A 19,917-nucleotide genomic window follows, 5' to 3' on the forward strand; every position below is an offset into this window, starting at 1 on the left:
TATTACCTTTCTCAAGGAAGCACGCAAACCCACAGCTAGAGTATGCTACGCCGCTAAATCGAAAAGGTCTGTTATTTATTGTCAAAACAGACAAATTGATCTGTTTAATGTAACTATTCAAGATATTGTTTGCTATTTGCTACATTACAAACTTGTGTGTTAGCGTACAATTCAGTACCATTGCACCTTGCAGCAGTAGCAGCGTATTTACGAAATAGTCAACATTTATCATTGTTTAACATTCCTGTTATTAAAGCAATTATGGAAGGTCTTAAGAGTAATTCCACATAGGGTACCTCCAGCACCAATATGGAATCTTAACATTGTACTTACCAGACTTATGAGACTGCCATTTAAACCCTTACATAACTGTCCACTTCCGTTTCTCTCTTGGAAGGTAGCCTCTTTGGTAGCAATCACTTCGCTAAGACGTGAGTGAGCTTCAGGCATTAACCTTAGAATCACCCTTCTTCCAAATACGTAAGGATAGGGTAGCCCTTCGTATCGAACCAAAATTTCACCCAAAGGTTGTTTTTACTTTTCACCTGAACCAGTTGGTTGAGTTACTTATTTTCTTTCCTCAACCCTATTCAGTTGCAGAAAGAACTCTACATACCTTGGATGTTAAAAGCTTCAGTTTACTAGATTGATACGACTAAAGACTTTCGTAAAACAAAACAACTTTGTTGCGTTCTTACCACAACATACAGGGAAGGCTATATCTAAAGCAGATATATCAAGTTGGATAATGAAATGTATCCAGACATGTATGCTAAAGCTAAAAGAGTTCTACCCATACCTCCTAGAGCACACTTAACACATAAAATAGGTGCATCTATCGCTTTTTTGGGTAACATAGCAATATTTGACATCTGCAAAGCAGCCTCATGGTCAAATCCGCACACATTAACTAAACATTGTGTGGATGTTTTTGCACAACAGGCAAATGTTGGACAAGCTGTGCTCTGGACTCTTTTTCAGACTTCTGCAACTCCCACAGGTTAGCCACCACTTTTGGACGGGGCACTGCTTTACAGTCTATCAGTCTTTGCAGAGCATGTGTATCTACAGCCACACATGCCATCAGATGGATTATGTTACCCTGTAAGCATCTGTTCGTAGCATGTAGTGCTGTAGATTCACATGCAGCTGCCCACCTCCCCGAATACCTGTGGCCATTGCAGTATTTTATTACACCTCATATGCATGGACATCTCTTTCCAACACTACATTCTCACCCGACTGCAGGAAAATAATCTAACAATGGAGTCAATGCCCATGCGCAGTATCACCAAGAGGAGGAGTCACTTTACCTCGTGACTCTAATGAAAAACAACTTGTACACATCTGGACCCAACACTAGATGGCAAAAGTATGCAGAACATGTGACTCTACAGCTTTACATGCTATGGACAGATGCTTACAGGGTAAATAGCATAATCCATTTAGGCACCAGAATCCATACAATCAGGTGTGTACGTTTTGCAAGAGAAATAAATTCAGGTTTTAAAATATTTTTCAGAGGTAGCCACTTCTTCCTCACAGGTACAGTCCAGCCTCTTGTGCAGGAAGGCATATCTGCAGCATTAGATATTTTAAAGATTCACATGCACGGACAACCGAAAAGTTCATAGGCTGAGCCCACTTTATTAGCACACCTACCTCATTCTAAAGATACCAAACTCCTGCAGATGATGTGAAGGTGCTTTCAGCATTACCCCTCTGAGGTTTTCACACTTCAGATATTTACCACATATTCCATAGAAAGGAGTTCCAGAGCTTTTCTTTTGCTTCAGTTAGAAAGAAGTGACCTTTGAAACCTTTATCTTGGGCTTCGGGTGTAAACTTGAGCCCTGCTGCCTCTGAAAAATGGCAACAGTGGATGTATTATGCGAGCATGTATGACTGAAAGACACTTTGTTCAGGCTGGAGGTCCAGAATAAAGTAATGAACATGTCATTTGACGGGGAATGGCTGTTTAGAGAAACATGTGGATGATGCTCTCATAAAGCAAACATAGACCCAGCCGGATCCTTGAGTGCCTTACAGCAGAAAAAGCCTCAATCATTTTGTGCAGGAGGGAGAATGCAGCTGTACAGAGATCTATACTAGCATATAGATTCCATTATATCATCCGTTTTACCAACCTTAGTTGAATTGTCAGGATTATGTTCCTTGCCAGCAACTGCAGTATCATACAGACAGTTACATCAGCAGCCCTAGTTAAGACAACAACAAAAACGCAAAGACCAGCAAAAGGGACAGGGAGCCAAATGTCTGACAATTTTCAGAAATTGAATATCAATATATCAGGCCCTGTTGCAGACCAAATATGTACCTTCTACAAGAATTGAAAAATAATCACTACAGACAAATGGGGCTGAGCGTGTTTCTGTATGGTCATTCTCTGGAGTTTATGCAATACCCACCAACGATTACGCTGTCCAAAATAAAAAACAAACACCTGCACATGTTGAAGGTAGAACTTTAATCCATGTGAAAGAAAGAAGCTATAGAAATGGTTTAAAAAATCATGAAAATGTCAGATTATATTCCAGATATTTCTGCATAAAAAATACAACTGTGAATGAGCATATGCCCATTCTAGATCTGTGCCAACCTGGTCTCTATCTAAGGAAACAAACATTCAGAATGGTGATTGTAAGGAAATGCCTCCTTGGCATGGTTACCCCCTAACTTTTTGCCTTTGATGATGCTACGTTTTGATTGAAAGTGTGCTGGGACCCTTCTAACCAGGCCCCAGCACCAGTGTTCTTTCCCTAAACTGTACCTTTGTCTCCACAATTGGCACAGCCCTTGCACTCAGATAAGTCCCTTGTAACTGGTACCCCTGATACCAAGGGTCCTGATGCCAGGGAAGTTCTCTAAGGGCTGCAGCATGGCTTATGCCACCCTGGTTACCCCTCACTCAGCACATGCTTGTGTGTGCTGGTGGGGAGAAAATGACTAAGTCGACATGGCACTCCCCTCAGAATGCCATGCCAACCTCACACTGCCTGTGGCATAGGTAAGTCACCCCTCTAGCAGGCCTTACAGCCCTAAGGCAGGGTGCACTATACCACAGGTTAGGGCATATGTGCATGACCACTATGCCCTACAGTGTCTAAGCAAAACCTTAGACATTGTACGTGCAGGGTAGCCATAAGAGTAAATGGTCTGGGAGTTTGTCAAACACAAACTCCAAAGTTCCATATTGGCTACACTGAAATCTGGGAAGTTTGGTATCAAACTTCTCAGCACAATAAATGCACACTGATGCCAGTGTACTATTTATTATAACATGCACCCAGAGGGCATCTAAGAGATGCCCCCTGAATACCAATCCGACTTCTCGCGTAGGCTGAGATGGAGTGATGTTGAAAAGGGCCAAGAATGAATTCAATGACGAGATAACACATGGAATCAAAGAGTCCAGGCACTCATCTGACAGCGGAAGAAAATTGTTCATGTACATGGCAGAGCAGAGTTCAGCAGGTATATTAGATGTTTCTGGACTGAACATGACATCCACTTGATTGTATGTAGGAAGGTGGTGAAAGAGGCTTGGTCCCGAGTTGGGATGATAGGAGAGGAAGGCAAAGGTAATGAATTGCATGATACTGAATCTCAAATCTTGCAAACTTTGGGTTCCATAAACAGAAAAGAGCTTATCCAAGTGAGATCATCAATCACATGATATACTGAAGGTGCTCCAGTTTTTTGGACTAGAAAATGGGAGCTAGGCTCCGATGTTAAGTGTGCCCAAGATTTGCACCCTGCTACACAATCTAAGACAGACAGTGGGAGCGATATGCATTGATGTTAGAGCAATTGACCTTTTGTTTACTTGTACCCCTGTGTAAAGATCTGTTAAATAAATCACGTTCACATTATTTCTGTAAGGGTCCATGCTGGGAAGTGTGCAGTCCGGTGAGTGTTGCAGTCCACAGGACTTCACATACTTATGCTGCCTAAGATAGAGGTCTACGTGTGTAGAGTTGGGGCTGCCCTTTTGGGCATACCAGCCAGCAGAAACACATCTTCTGTGTCCCCATCCTTGAAACTAGAAAAACCTGGCTGTTTGGGAAACGTAGCCAACACATAGATTCCTGAACACCCCACCACCCACTCAACCCAATTTCCTGTTCATGACCCCTGGTCCACAGGTAAAACAGACTCCTCATCTGCAGCCATTTCTACCTGAGCCAGCATAACCATACTCAGGACGGCTAGCTGGACGGCACACCGAAGGCAGTCATGCAGTGAACAATCTTTGTTGGCCCCCAGGACTCGAGAAACACCAATAATTTAACAAGTAGCAACGCCGATTGGCCAGACCTGGACGCCAGGTAAGTAGAAGTACGGGCCCCTCCTCAGTCAGTACTGTGTTCAAAATTTGACCTGTCCATGAGGTCCTGTTCAATACAAGAGAAATTACAACAGAGGAACTGGAAGTTGAACAGCTGCATAGCTGCCACACTCCCTGCAGACTTCATAAAGCCTGTTAAACTGACTTGCTCTTGGCGTTGTGACGAGAAGAAAAAACGAGTTACCTACATGAAAACTGTGGATCTCCATCATTGGTATATTTCATAGATTCACTTGATTGAATAATTCCAGTCTAAAGTGGGAGTCTCTTGGTAACTAATACTGAAGTAAATTACACCAACAGCTGAAAAGGTCATAGACACTCGAGTTTGTTAGCACATCCTCTTCATTCTAAAAGGACCAAAATCCAGTCAGTGAGGTAAAAGTGCTCTCAGCCTCACTCCTCCCAGAGTATCGCAGTTACCACTACGCTGTCTTCGAAGGAGCTGAAAATTTGAGACCACTGCTTGTATAATTCCTCAGGTGCTGTATGCAAAATGGTATTAACACTATATGTGAAAATATCATGCCCAGAAATCTCTTCAGGAGGCACACTTTTATGTCCTATGGTTTCAGTATGTTTTGCCAGTAACGATAAAGCCATTTGTCTTTCCATCAATGGAGATGCTTTAGATTCTGCAGTGTCCATTATTGCTCCTAAGAAATTAATCTTCTTTGAAGGTGTCAGAGAATACTTGCTTCTAGGAAGCTGAAGACCAACAGACCTGAAGAGTCTAACACATGCTGCTGTTGAATTATTATGAAGGGCTTATGGTTGAGCAACCAGTCTTCTAGGTCAGTGGTTCCCAACCTGTAGTCCGGGGACCCGAGGGGTCCGCAAAGCCTCCTCAGGGGGTCCGCTACTGCTTTGAAAATTTATTAATATTAACAGATTAGATCCCCAACTTTCAGTAATGACTCAGTAGGGGGTCCCCGGATTCCAATAATGATTCAGTGAGGGGGTCCCTGTGTTTCAGTAATGATAAATTGGGAGCCAACAGATGACAAAAGGTTGGGAACCACTGGTCTAGGTAAAGGTAGAAAGGATGTTCAAGACATTGAAGGGTGGCTGCCACTAGAGCCTTGCATCTGGTAAAGATTCTGGATGCAGATCGAAGCCAAAAGGTAAGGACTCCACTTTTGATGTTTTCTGTCAAAGGGAATGGGCAATGCATGCCTCTGGGATCCAGTGATGCCATGTATGTGTTTATCATTAGAAGTATACTTCCTGGAGTATCACTGTAGGAAGTTGGCTCTGTATATACTATCTCAAAGTAAGAGAGGGTTCCCCTTAGAGATAAGATAGTGGCAAAATGAGATGATTCTAAAGCTCTTTTTTTGTGCTAGTGTGGTCGAGCAGTAGGCTTATCAGAGGGTAGTGTTAAGCATTTGTTGTACACACACAGGCAATAAATGAGGAACGCACACTCAGACTTACTCCAGGCCAATAGATTTTTATATAGAAAAATATCTTTTCTTAGTTTATTTTAAGAGCCACAGGTTCAAGATTTGAGGTAAATGTATAAAATGCAAGGTACTCCACACAGGTAAGTTAGAAACTTTGAATAAAAGCAATATCATATACAGTCTTTGTTAAAATGGCAATAAGCTATTTTAAAAGTGGACACAGTGCAAAAATCAACAGTTCCTGGGGGAGGTAAATAAAGGTTAGATTGTGAGGTAAGTAAGACACTTACAAGTCTCAGTTCCTGGGCATAGACAGCCCACCGTTGGGGGTTCAAGGCAACCCCAAAGTTACCACATCAGCAGCTCAGGGCCGGTGAGGTGCAGAGGTCAAAGAGGTGCCCAAAACACATAGGTGCCTATGGAGAACAGGGGTGCTCCGGTTTCATTCTGCCAGCAGGTAAGTACCCGCGTCCTCGGGGGCTGACCAGGGGGGTTTTGTAGAGCACCCCTGGGGAAACAAGTAGGCACACAAAATAGACCCTCAGCGGCAAAGGGGTGGCCGGGTGCAGTGTGCAAAGCAGGCTTCGGGTTTCAGATAGGAAACAATGGAGGGGCCTGGGGGTCACTCTAGCGGTGCAGGCAGGCACAGGGGGAGCTTCTCGGGACAGCCACCACCTGGGCTAGGCAGAGGGTCGCCTGTGGGTCACTCCTGCACTGAGGTTCGGTTCTCTGCAGGCGTCGCTATAGGGGCCCAGGGTGGTCTTCTCTGGTTACTCACGGGGTCGCAGTCGCCAGGGAGTCCTCCCTGTGGTGTTTGTTCTCTGGATCTCGAGCCGGGGGTGTCGGGTGCAGAGTGTGAAGTCTCACGCTTCCGGCGGGAAGAGTGAGTTCTTTAAAAGTTGCTTCTTTGTTGCAAAGAAGTTGCTGTTGTTGAGCAGAGCCGCTGCTCATGGGAGTTTCTTGGTCCTTTAGTCCAGGGCAGTCCTCTGAGGCTTCAGAGGTCGCTGGTCCCTGTCGGATGTGTCGCTGGTTGCAGGTTTTCGAGTCAGGAGACAGGCCAGTAGGGCTGGGGCCAAAGCAGTTGTTGTCTTCCGTCTCTCCAGGGCTTTTAGGTCAGCAGTCCTTCTTGTTTCTTCAGGTTGCAGGAATCTGATTTCCTGGGTTCTGGGGTGCCCCTAAATACTAGATTTTAGGGGTGTTTAGGTCTGGGAGGGCAGTAGCCAATGGCTACTGTCCTGGAGGGTGGCTACACCCTCTTTGTGCCTTCTCCCTGTGGGGAGGGGGGCACATCCCTAATCTTATTGGGGGAATTCTCCAAAACTAAGATGGAGGATTTCTAAAGGCAGGGGTCACCTCAGCTCAGGACACCTTAGGGGCTGTTCTGACTGGTGGGTGACTCCTCCTTGTCTTTCTCATTATCTCCTCTAGCCTTGCTGCCAAAAGTGGGGGCAATGGCCGGAGGGGCTGGCATCTCCACTAGCTGGGATGCCCTGGGGCGCTGTAACAAAAGGGGTGAGCCTTTGAGGCTCACCGCCAGCTGTTATAGTTCTTGCAGGGGGAGGTGTGAAGCACCTCCACCCAGTACAGGCTTTGTTCCTGGCCACATATTGACCAAGGCACTCTCCCCATGTGGCCAGCAACTTGTCTGGTTTGTGGTAGGCTGGCTGACCACTTACTGCAACATTGTTTACACTGGGTTCTCAAAGTCATGGGGCTTCAAGGTCCTGGAAACAGGACTTGCTAGACTGTCTAAATCTACAGATGCATCACCCCCATACAGCCTGTCATGAAAACACTTCACTTGTTCCTTGTGGATCGTAGGATCAAGTTCAAAGGGCTTTGCTTCGCTCAAGGGCCAAAGTCGTGAATGTCCTATATCTAATTCGCACCACATGCCCAACAGAATCCTGTGTTTGGTAGGTTTGATCACCCAGTGTACCTTGAGTTAGCTTAAACATGGTGGTAGAATCTTGTGGCTCCAAAGACTCACTGTGGAATGTTGTAAGCCCTCTTCTAAGAGCAAAGCCTAACTACTTGTGCTTCAGAAAATGCTTGAAAACCGAACTGTTGTTTAATGCCTACAGCTAAACATACACATACCAAAAGTAACAATTAAAGAATACTAGCTTGAGACGTCAACTTCACTGATTTGATTTCAGCTCTTTAGCACGTCTAGTGCACTTTAAAAGCCCCCAGTAAATTAAGAATGACGAGTTGTTCACCAGCTCTGACCTTTCTGAATTTTGAGAATGAAGTAGTCCTCGCTTTCTGAGACCGTGACAATTTCATTTAAACAAGTCTATTAAAAAGTATATTCCGTTATTAACCTTTGTCCTTCAGTATCACTCCTATAGTGGTGAAGAGGCTGCACTTATTCGATCCACCGAGGCAGTCTGTTATTACCTTTACATAGCTGATGAATATAATGTAAACAACCTTTGGTTGCCATGAAAGTACATACAAAGGTTGACTGTAGAAAATGCTACAGAAGATACATACTGAACAGTTCGTTCTGCCAGTATTCTCTTTAATAAATCCAAATGAATCTTGTGGGGGCGAGGCCATTTCCCCATCCATTTGTGTTACATATTGATGGAATCCGTCTAGTTCTGAGCAAGAGCTGCTAACCCATCTTAAGGTACAAAAGGCCTAAAAGACCGGTAATGCTTTTTACTGTATTACTATTTAGTGCTGTATAGGAATCCCAGGCTAAATATATTAAATCAAGCCCAACAAGAAATGTACAGTGGCTCTCCAAACTCAGTAGGCTACTGATGCCAAAAGCTATCATTTCATACATGAATCATTTACATAAAGATGCATATCAGGAGCAGTAAAACTGTGAATACAGGAACACACTTTTTGGCTTTGTGACTTGTATATATCCTTACAGTTTTCCTAGTTCTTCTGCTAATTCACAGTTTGTTGTTGTAGTCAAATTATAGCCGACAGCCTCAAAGTACCATAGTACAATTTCAAAATTGAGCAAATTTGCTACATATTGCTCATTGGCACTGTTTAGGAAAGCTTGCAAAAATAGAAGAACTACAGTTGAGCTTTAGTGGCTTATTCTTTTTGGGAATAATTTATTTGAGCAGTCTGATTCCAGTTCAACTTGTTGGTGGAGGGGGGGATTGGAGGTAAGTGATTAATCTCCAACCAGAGCTCCGTGTGTACCTTAAAGTTACCTATACAAAGTTGGTATCCCTTAGGTCAGTTTCTAGTTATGTTCCAAGACCTAGCATATATCCTAACCAGTGACATTGATCAGACAGAGTTTTAACATTTTAGAGCAATTAGTTTGTAGAACACACAGACATGTGACTGTCAGTGATATTCTGTGCCTCATATTAAACATAATTTCCACAGTGCCTGACCCAAGTCCAAATGGGCCTGCTATTTTAGTAATCCAGTTCAGTGTTTCTTTCCTAAAAGCAGTCTTGTCAAGCTAATGTTTGTTATGGCAGATGTAACCGTTATTGAAAATCTGGTTCTAGTATTGCTTCTAAACATGCAATAGTTGCTTTAAAATTTCATTTCTGATCTTCCTTTTAGGATCATTTGTGTTTCCATGATGTAGAACATTTACTCATGATATTATCAAATAATGGCTTCCATTGATTGTAGGACTGTAATCCGAACTGAACTTTCGTGCAGGCCGGACGCATTTCTTAACGTTCCAGAGATATTCCTTTGATTCTAACTCATAGATAATAATTCCATGCACCTATTTCCTTAAGAGTATAACTAGTAATTTGCTTAATTGAAGGCTGTGGTACCACAATCTTATTGCAACCGACCTTAGATTGCCTCCTTGTTGGCGAGTTACATTTACACCCTAATTAAATTCATTATATTTGCTGAATTGTTGAAGCAATCAACTTGTCTTAACACTGTGAATAAGGTATCAATTCTCCCTTAAATAACAGACTGGGTCGCTATCACTGCCATGCTATTCTTATTGCAGCATCTCTGTAAAAAGTGTCCACAAAACACTCCTTAATTGAATTAAAGTCCAGCTCAATTTCATTGTATCAAATTTGCATCACTCAAAAGCAGAAATAAATCTGACTTATCTCTGTACTTCAGGCGCCTTGCTCATTATTAGGTAGGCAGTATGCAGTTGAGTTTACCTCATTCATCTCCACTCATTTTCATCTATTAGTTAGTGTGCTGAACTTAATCAATGGGGAGGCCATAACCTAGGAGGATGATGCTAGTAGGGGGATGGTGTGTAGGATTAAAGGAAAAGGCAGTTATGAGCATGAAGTTTTAACCTTGAAAAATAAAATCCAACAAAGCTATCTTTGCAGAAGATAAGTAATATATTGTTTCACGCACTTGTCGTGGCAGGATCTTTGTTAAAATTCCTGTTGACTGACAGTCGGTTATGGCACATTCATTGATAAATCATTCACGAAGTGAAAGCATGACCTTAGGAAATGAGATGCTTTACAGAATAAGATGTTTTTAAAAAGATTTTAGTCTTCACCCATGGAAAATTTAACTACAAGTATGATTTCCTCTGAACCATTCATTTTTGGAGAACTGATTTTACAGTTAACTAACTTTTCCTTGATATTTTTGGAAGTCAGTACATTTGAACTGATTTAGAGTTTAGCAGATAAGGTACTCTGTCACAAACATGATGAGTCCCTTGACTGGTCACCCTTTTTAGAGTCCAGTGGGTCTTCAGCTTTACATCCGTGTTGCCCTCAAACTCGCCCCCCCACCACCATCCCATTGGCTCTGTGGATGAAAACCATGCTTGCCTAATGGAGTGCTGACTTTGATGTAAGGGCACCATACTCTTCTCCTATTTATATTCAAGTGACAGAGGAAAAAATGACCCCTTCATGGGGGGAAAAAAAATATTTGGTTGTGGGGATCTTTATTATTTATTGTTCAGAAACAAACTCTTACCTTGGCACTTTATTTTGGAGAAAACAAAAAGTTTTGTACACAGCTGTCAAAACAGACTGTGACTGTCAACCAGACTTGTGCTATCTTCAGCGAAACTGCAATGACGGCCGTTTTTCTGAAGTTACAGAAATCACTGCTAGGCCGGCAGTGATATCCAAATATGACGGTCCTCTATCTGTCAGGATACCCTGATGTTCAGAGTACATGATTCCAAAGCACAAATCAAGCCCTAAGTGTTGCCCTTAAAATATGAAACTTTTCTCAAAACGTACTCTGAAGCAAAGTTCTGGGCGTGTGTAAAATTTGTAATTTGTGGCTGATTTTTATTTTCAACCTTGCAAATATTTGTATGTTCATTAGATGCAGAAAGCTTATTTGAACATGAGTTGGGAGCCCTGAACATGGCTGCACTACAGAGGAAAGAACAAAGAGCTGGACTTCTCAGCAATCTAGGACCATGTTGTAAAGCACTGTGCTCGAGGAGGGACTTTGCAATTCGTAAACAGTTAGTAAAAAATGAGAAGGTAAGTGCCTATATTATTAAAACAGTGTATGGATAATGGAAGAGTTGCACTTACTTATATAAACTTATTTATTTTGCCTTTCCACTTGTTGACTTGGTCAAATAAGATGGATACTGAAAGACCCATCAGTAAATATACAGTACATTGCATAGTGCATTAGAATGATATTATGATGAAGCTAATTTACATCCTTTTAATTATTTTTATTAGAACTAATTTAGAAGTATTAAGTAGCTGTTTCCCACATTTTACTTTCAAATGACTGAACAATATATTCTGACTTTGTTTGGTACAGTCAGCCCGCTGTTCTACAAAGATTTTTTTTATTTTTATTTTAAAGCATTGTTTGAGTCGTGTTTAAGAGTCTCTTAACTCCACAGTCGAAGTGATCATTATGTTAAATATGTTGAGCTAAAGATTGTGGTGGGTTGTGTTCAAATTATTTGCTGATTCTAGTACTGAAATATGTTTTAACTGGCCCTTATGTGATAGCTGATTATGTGATAATTTACTTTATTCCTAAACTACACTTAATATTGCATGAAAGAACATTTTATGAGGGATACTTATAACCACAAATACCTCACCCTAAGAAAAGCTCCAGGCGCCAGATTGGATCTGTTGAATACTCTCCAGCAGTGCTCCTATGTACTAATAGGTATCTCCTGTGCACTGATAGGTTATGCCATGTGACTCTAACCCTGGAAATGGCTGTGCAGAGGAGTGTAAAAGCTCCAGTGGTGCGTGCTGCCATCAGTTCCTTACTTTCCACACCTTTTTTGTGCTCCCAAATATGCCAGTTTTTTAACGATCTCCTGATTATTTCAGGCAGTGTGCCAGAAACAATGTCCCTCCTGAAAACAGGTTGCAGTACCGTACTGGGACTTCAGGGAGCAGATGTTGATCACAGAGCTGCACGATTTGCATCTTTGTGCATACCATCGCACAACTCAGTTGCATAATGGTATGATCCTTTCTGCACCCTAAGGGGTTCTGGGAGTGGAAAACAAAATTCTACATAGCAGAACATATGATTTAGCTCCCACTCCAGTCACGTGGTTCATTGTCATGTTGAAGGAATCGGTCCAGCGAGAAGCCCTGTCCCCTCTTGAAGTCTTCTGGGAAATCGAATTCTAAATTCAACAAGGAGGCACTAGGGTGGCCATTGAAGGGTCACTAGCCTCAAGTGTTTTCTAACTCCAGGCAGGTCCTGCAGTTGGTCCCGGCATGCCCTGAATTCCCCAGGTAATTAGCGATCTTCAAGGGACCATAGCAGCTTTTCAGAAAATTTTGGCTGCTGTTGACACAACTTCAGGCACCGCAGAACTGTGTGGGTTTCCTATTGGACTCCTGCCAGTGGTCCCTCCCTTTTCACCAGCTTGACCACTGGGCACTCTTTCCTGGGCTTGAACCGACACCAGCTCATGCTTTCACTCTGCCCCAGTACCTGTGCCATTCCTTTGTGTGTTAACTGTCAGTGCCACACCGCAACCCAATTTTGATGCCAGTCTCTGGTCCCAACCCAACGTCTGCCCCACTGCAGGCCTGTATCGCACTACAAGATTGCAAAAGCGCAACCAGTCAAGTTGAAACCAGACTTTCATCTGTGACCTGTCTCAAAGCTAGTACTACTGAAAGTCTAGTTGACCTTATTTGGATCTGACACAGTTCAGGGTATGCAAAATGTCCCCTGAAACTCATGATGAAGAGGAGGTAGTCTGCCTGATTCCCCCTCAATACACTGAGCATGGATTTCACCTGCATTTATAAAATGTGAACTGGATAAGTCTCCAGAAAGTAAGCAAGTCTCTGCCCCAAGGCCACCAGTGGAAGAAAGTGCCTTTATTGCCATAGCTGCGCGAAGCGAAGGGCAAAGAAGGTGTTAGACGTAGTCGCGTACTGTTGAAACGAAGACTAATTTACTGAGCTTCATCTTTCAGGTACATCTTCTGAGCCAGTTGCCGTTTCCAATGTATTTATTGACAAGGCATCCTAATCCTGAAAGTATGGGGGTACCGTCACTCATAATACCTTTCTGACCAACCCTGAGGTTAGAGAGTGAAACATATAGATGCCTTCGGAAAGAAAATGTTCTCTACTACTAGTTTAGTTTTACAAATCTTGAACACTGTCCCTTCTGGCAGGTTAACGCATGCCTTATGGTGCATAGCTAGCAGGAATTTTGGAGCACATTGAGTTCTCCTCTACCTCTTACTACCCTGCTGCAGTGCGTGCCAGCCTGCTTTCACTTGCTCTCACAATCGCACACTCGGTTGGTATTCGGTACAATATGACATATTCTCGCATAGGGGATTTCCATGTATAGTCATAAGCACTGAATAGTTCTGCGTGCCTGCGGGGACCCCGGAGCACTGATGTGAAGTATATTCTTAAGTGCAAATACCAGCCCTTTGAAAAAAGGTCTGTCAAAAAAACACTTAAGTATAACACTGTGCAGCCTATGTGAACAGCTACACAGGCCAAATTGTTAAAAAGAAAAACAGTTGTAGTGTAAATTCACGTTTAAACATATATTTATTCTAGAAATGTAATAACAAATACATTTTCATATTCTATTTACACCTCTCATGAGAATAAAACAATGCAGGGCAGTGTAGCCCATAGGCTGCCATTATACAGAATGTAAATAGAGCTGTGCCTTTAAGAAAGTAAAGTCTTCCTGTTTCCCATCATGCACAGCAAAAGGCAGTTGCCTCAGTTTTTTTTTCCAGCTCCTTTCTGACAGGACCCTGAAGCATTGAGCTCTACCTCACAAAGCCTTTTTTGACAGAAATTCATTCAAAATCTTTTTAATTTCAATTTCACTCGACGTTTTTAATATTGAGTGATCATTTCCTACTCTTTTTTGTAAAATTCTGACAGAATTTTGAGGTTTTTCTAGTTTAGAAATGCCTTCACTTTTTGATAAATGCCCTTCTTGTGGCAGAAAAAAGGCTAAAACAGATCCACATCGGGTCTGTATAATTTGCCTTCCATCCAGCCACAAACCGGAATCGTGTGACATCTGTAAAACTTTCTCCAGAAGAACTCTTCGTGATAGGGAGAAAATCCGACTTCAGGCAAGAGAGGACAGGAGAAAAAGTGGTCATTCTACCACAGAGCGAGGAGAAGGTCAGTCTTCTACCAGGGCTCACCCTGTTTCCTCTGTAACTTATTCCAGACCTGCTCAAAAACGGCACAGGTCTCCGACGACGTCGAGACAGGGAACGGCGCCAACATGCTCGCCGTCGAGGACTGGTTCACCGGCGAGGAAGAAGCATTGTTCGCCGACGACAGCCATTTCGCCGTCGAGACGGCGTGGACGCTCGCCGTCGAGAGGATCTGGGTCGCCGTCGACAGGGCGATCGGCGTTGAGGGAGAGTGCTCGCCGTAGGAGACGTTCCACGTCACCACATCGACTTTGAGGGTCGTCGTCGAGAGGTTCTCAACGGCGAGAGGAATCGATGTCAAGAGGCACTCGCCGTCACCGCACTTCGACGTAGAGGAGTGTGTCGACGTCAAGGCGACAATCAAAGAGACCTAGAAGGGTTTATACCACGTCAGAATCCTCGGCCTCACTCATCCTGCTTCCAGCGTCTCCACAGCTCTCTCCTCAACAGTCGCCGTTGCCGCAGACACCAGTAACACCTACAGCTCCTCTTCCGGCTCCTCCTTCAGAGTCTGTTCTGAGGACTCCAACGCGATCCATAAGGCATTCTGGACATTCCTCTAGACGTTCATCTTCCTCTCGCACCACCGTCATGAGTCACGGCAGAGATCTCAGCATTCACATCATAGACATTCTTCTTCGTGTACACGGGACTACTCTCCAACCCTATCGGACTCACCGTCCCCGAGAGTGTCCCCCATAGATGATGTGAATACATTCCAGGAGGTCTTAGTGCGAGGGGCGACCAAACGGAATATCCCGTTGGCGGTACCTGCCCCATCGACATCAGTAATCTTCGAGACCTTGCATCAGAGGACATCTTCGAGACCTTTGCTTCCACTGGTCTTATTGAACCGGCAATGGATATTTTTCTTACACCGGCCGCAACAAAGTCTGCTCCTTCCAGACTTATTAAGAAGTATCGTCCACCGGAACAAGATCCTCTATTCTTGAGGTCGGACCCAGTACCGGACTCGTGGTTATAGTAGCGGCAAAGAAATTGCACTCTACATCACCGTCTTCCTCCTCACCTCCGGATAAAGAGAGCAGAAAGATCGATGCTGCAGGCCGAAAAATATGCTCTACTGCAGCCATCACAATGAAAGCAGCCAGCGCCACTGCTTTATTACGGAGATAGGATCGGGCCCTCTGGGACTCTCTACTGCAGTTTGCGGAGCATCTTCCTAAGGACAAAAGGGAAGATTTCCTGGAGGTCGTGGGTGAGGGAGCCATGGTTTCTAACCAGGTAATAAGTGCTGCGGCTGATTCTTCGGTGCTGTCCGCACATAACTGCGCTCACGGAATAGCGCTAAGAAAACATGCATGGTTGCGATTAACATCTCTCAAACCAGAAGCACAGCAGAGAATACAGAATTTACCTTTCTCAGGCTCCACTTTGTTCGGCTCTCATGCCGATGACGAGATGGCCAGGATGAAGTCTGAGCTAGATACTCTAAAAGCGGTAGGCATGGAACGCCCGAAAGAACAACGAAAGGCATTCCGTCCATATCAGCGAAGACTTTTCACCCACAGGTATCAGACACCACACTGGATGTCTTCACGCCCCCAGCAGCAGCATCAAAGGGTCTTCTCCACACAACGAAGGTCGACAAGGGGTCGTTCAACACCACAAACTCAGGCAACTCGACAGGCTCCCACGTCTAAGCCCTGAATCTTCGCTTCCCCCTCCTCCGTTATCCACTCCGGTAGGGGGAAGTATCTCAAATCATCTGGACGAGTGGCTACAGATCACATCAGACGCCTGGGTATTGAATATTGTGCGACATGGTTACGCTCTCAGATTCACCAGTCCTCCACCATCTGTTCCACCCAAACCAGACAGCCACCACCTCGAAGCTCTTCAGTTAAAAGTCACTATTCTATTACAAAAAAGAGCCATAGAACCTGTCCCGATCAGCCAGCAAGGGAAAGGGATTTATTCAAGGTATTTCCTTGTGCCAAAAAAAGACAAGCAAGAGTTTCGTCCCATTCTAGATCTAAGGACAGCAAACAAGTGGATTCGCAAAGAGAAATTCAGGATGCTATCCTTGCACCAAATTTACCCACATCTTCGTCAGGGCGACTGGCTCTGTGCGATAGACCTTTGGGACGCTTACTTTCATATTCCGGTGACCAAGAAACATCGAAAATTCCTAAGGTTCACCGTCGGAAAACGTCATTACCAATTTGCGGTTCTACCTTTCGGCCTCAAATCATCGCCGAGAACTTTTTCCAAATGCAAGGCGGTGGTAGCCGCCCACTTGAGGAAACATTGAATATTTGTCTACCCCTATCTCGACGATTGGCTCATAAAGGCCTCCAGTTATCTAGAGGCGCAACAACATTTCAAATGGACTCTACAGCTGTTACAGAATCTCGGTCTTCAAGTCAATCTCCTGAAGTCCACAACAACGCCTGTTCAGAGGTTGCATTACTTAGGGGCCAATATAGATACCAATCTAGGAAAGGTGTTTCCTTCGGAGGAACGACGATTATCGATTCTCCAAAAGTGCAAACAACTACAGGAAACTCCACAGACCACTGCAAGAGTAATAGCTTCTCTACTGGGCTCTATGGCGTCTTGTATCCATCTCGTTCCCAATGCTCGCCTCCATATGAGACCCTTACAGGAAAACCTGGAGGATCAATGGTGTCAACTGATGGGCGATTGGGAGAGCAAAGTCCTCCTTTCTCCCCACGCCCTACAGTCCCTCAAGTGGTGGTGTTCACCCAACAATCTCTTGGTGGGGATTCCGTTCCAACAACAGCCTCCAGCTCAAACCATCGTAGCAGATGCGTCACTGCTCGGATGGGGAGCGCACATGGAACATCTTCGAGTCCAAGGCAAATGGTCACAGAGAGAGAGTCTCTATCATATCAACCTGCTGGAGCTTCGCGCAGTCCACCTTGCGCTCAAAGCCTTCCTTCCCTCTCTGAGAGCGGAAACTCTCCTTCTCCAGACTGACAACGTGGCCACTATGTACTACGTAAACAAACAAGGAGGCACCAGGTCCAGGATTTTATCCAGAGAGGCTCAGACAATCTGGCATTGGCTTCTAGCCAGGAACCTGTCGCTAGTGGCAACTCACCTGCCTGGCATCCAGAATGTTCAAGCGGATGCTCTCAGTCGCGTAATGGACGAGAACCACGAATGGGTGCTACACGACGACGTCGTTCGTTCCATTTTCACACTATGGGGTACCCCCTCTATAGACCTATTCGCAACCCCAGAAAACAAAAAATGGCAAAACTTCGCCTCCAGATATTACCATCCAGGGACACTGGGGAATGCCCTGTGGATAAGCTGGTTAGGAGCATTTCTTTACGCCTTTCCACCGCTTCCCCTGATTTCGGCGGTCCTCCAGAAGTTATCCAATGCTCAGTCCAAAATGATCCTAATTGCTCCAGAATGGCCACGCCAATGGTGGTTTCCAGACCTTCTTCACCGGTCACTCAAACCACACATCATGCTGCCTTATTGTCTGGACCTGCTCACGAAGTTCAGAGGGCAGATATCTCATCCCAACCTATCATCGTTGAGTTTGGCAGCATGGCTCCTGAGCTAGTGCAATATGGACACTTGAACCTACCTCAGGACTGTATGGAAATCCTGAAAGAAGCAAAGCGCCCTTCCACACGACCGGCATATGCAAGCAAGTGGAAGAGATTCTGTGTGTGGTGTTTAGACAACAACATTGACCCGGTATCCTGTGGAGAGGAATCTATCCTGCCATACTTGCTAAGTTTGGCAAAATCAGGCTTACAACTGTCATCAATAAAGGTACACTTGGCGGCTGTAACGGCATACAGAAAGAGCCCTTCACAAACTTCCTTTTTTCGGATTCCAATTATTAAGGACTTCCTGGAAGGTTTAAAAAAGGTCTTTCCTCCCATTAGAAAGCCATCTCCTCCATGGGAACTGAATGTTGTCCTATCGCGTCTGATGCTACCTCCATTCGAGCCAATACATAAGGCATCACTTCAACATCTCACATGGAAAACTGTTTTTCTGGTGGCAATCACTTCAGCGCGTAGGGTCAGCGAAATCCAGGCCCTTTGCGCTCAAGAGCCCTACACGGTTTTTCATTCTGCGAAAGTGGTAATGAGGACTCATCCAAAAATTTTACCAAAAGTCGTCTCCGACTTTCATGTGAACCAAACCATTTCATTACCAACTTTCTTTCAAAATCCAACTACTCCTGCTGAGAGAACTCTGCACTCTCTGGATGTAAAGAGGGTTTTGAAATTTTACTTGGACAGGACAAAATGCTTACGTAAATCACAACAGCTCTTTGTTAACTATGGCCCAGTTAAAACAGGGTTGGGCACGTCTAAGCAATCTTTATCCAGGTGGATTGTTTCATGTATAATGTTATGTTATCAGTTAGCGAACAAATCCCTTGGTGGTAGGCCAAAAGCCCACTCTACTAGAGGGAAGGCAGCTACTGCAGCCTTGATGAGAAATGTCCCTTTGGCAGAAATATGCAAGGCTGCCACTTGGAAGTCGGTCCATACCTTTACTCAGCATTACTGCCTTGATACAGACGCTAGGGCAGATGTGCAGGTTGGACAGGCCTTGCTTAAGAATTTATTTGCATGACTCATGTTTTTTGTCAGTATTCTTCTGTCTACTCCACCGCGGTTATGTGGATGGTTTTGCTACTCTATTCAGTGCTTATGACTATACATGGAAATCCCCTACGAGAGAAGGAATGGTTTCTTACCTGTAACTCCAGTTCTCTCGTAGGGGTATTTCCATGATAGTCATAAGCAACCCACCCTCCTCCCCGGTGGAGTTGACATAGAACAGGTTGCCATAAATATTATCGATGTTGGTACTCCAACAGATGTTTTGTTCTTTCATGTCAGGTTACAAGCCTTCAAAAAGAACTGAGGCAACTGCCTTTTGCTGTGCATGATGGGAAACAGGAAGACTTTACTTTCTTAAAGGCACAGGTCTATTTACATTCTGTATAATGGCAGCCTATGGGCTACACTGCCCTGCATTGTTTTATTCTCATGAGAGGTGTAAATAGAATATGAGAATGTATTTGTTATTACATTTCTAGAATAAATATATGTTTAAACGTGAATTTACACTACAACTGTTTTTCTTTTTAACAATTTGGCCTGTGTAGCTGTTCACATAGCCTGCACAGTGTTATTCTTAAGTGTTTTTTTGACAGACCTTTTTTCAAAGGGCTGGTATTTGCACTTAAGAATATACTTCACATCAGTGCTCCGGGGTCCCCGCAGGCGCGCAGAACTATTCAGTGCTTATGACTATCATGGAAATACCCCTACAGGAGGACTGGAGTTACAGGTAAGAAACCATTGCTTCTTCCTGCCCTAAGTTCCATCACGGCAGACAGATGAGATTTACAAATCATTCCAAGGGGCTACGTCCTACTAATTCCTTCCTGCCCTCTTTTTTCTCCACATCAGAATTGCTCTTTCTCTATCATTTCACAATCATCCTGCAAGAAGTTGAAATTTTTCTGCCAAGGTGCCATTGAGTGGGAGGCT

At 44.1% G+C, this 19,917-nt stretch overlaps 1 protein-coding gene across 3 annotated transcripts in view; it reads left to right on the forward strand.

Moving 5' to 3' along the window:
- ZC3H13 (zinc finger CCCH-type containing 13) overlaps positions 1 to 19,917 on the forward strand; it is a 532,845-nt gene that overhangs the window by 492,152 nt on the left and 20,776 nt on the right. For all 3 annotated transcript variants that reach the window (XM_069205400.1, XM_069205402.1, XM_069205401.1), the window contains exon 19: positions 11,059 to 11,222. In XM_069205400.1, coding sequence (XP_069061501.1) covers positions 11,059 to 11,222 — 164 coding nt within the window. The remainder of the gene's footprint in view (positions 1 to 11,058; positions 11,223 to 19,917) is intronic.

Source organism: Pleurodeles waltl, chromosome 8 (genome assembly GCF_031143425.1).
Source record: "Pleurodeles waltl isolate 20211129_DDA chromosome 8, aPleWal1.hap1.20221129, whole genome shotgun sequence".
Classification (NCBI taxonomy): domain Eukaryota; kingdom Metazoa; phylum Chordata; class Amphibia; order Caudata; family Salamandridae; genus Pleurodeles; species Pleurodeles waltl.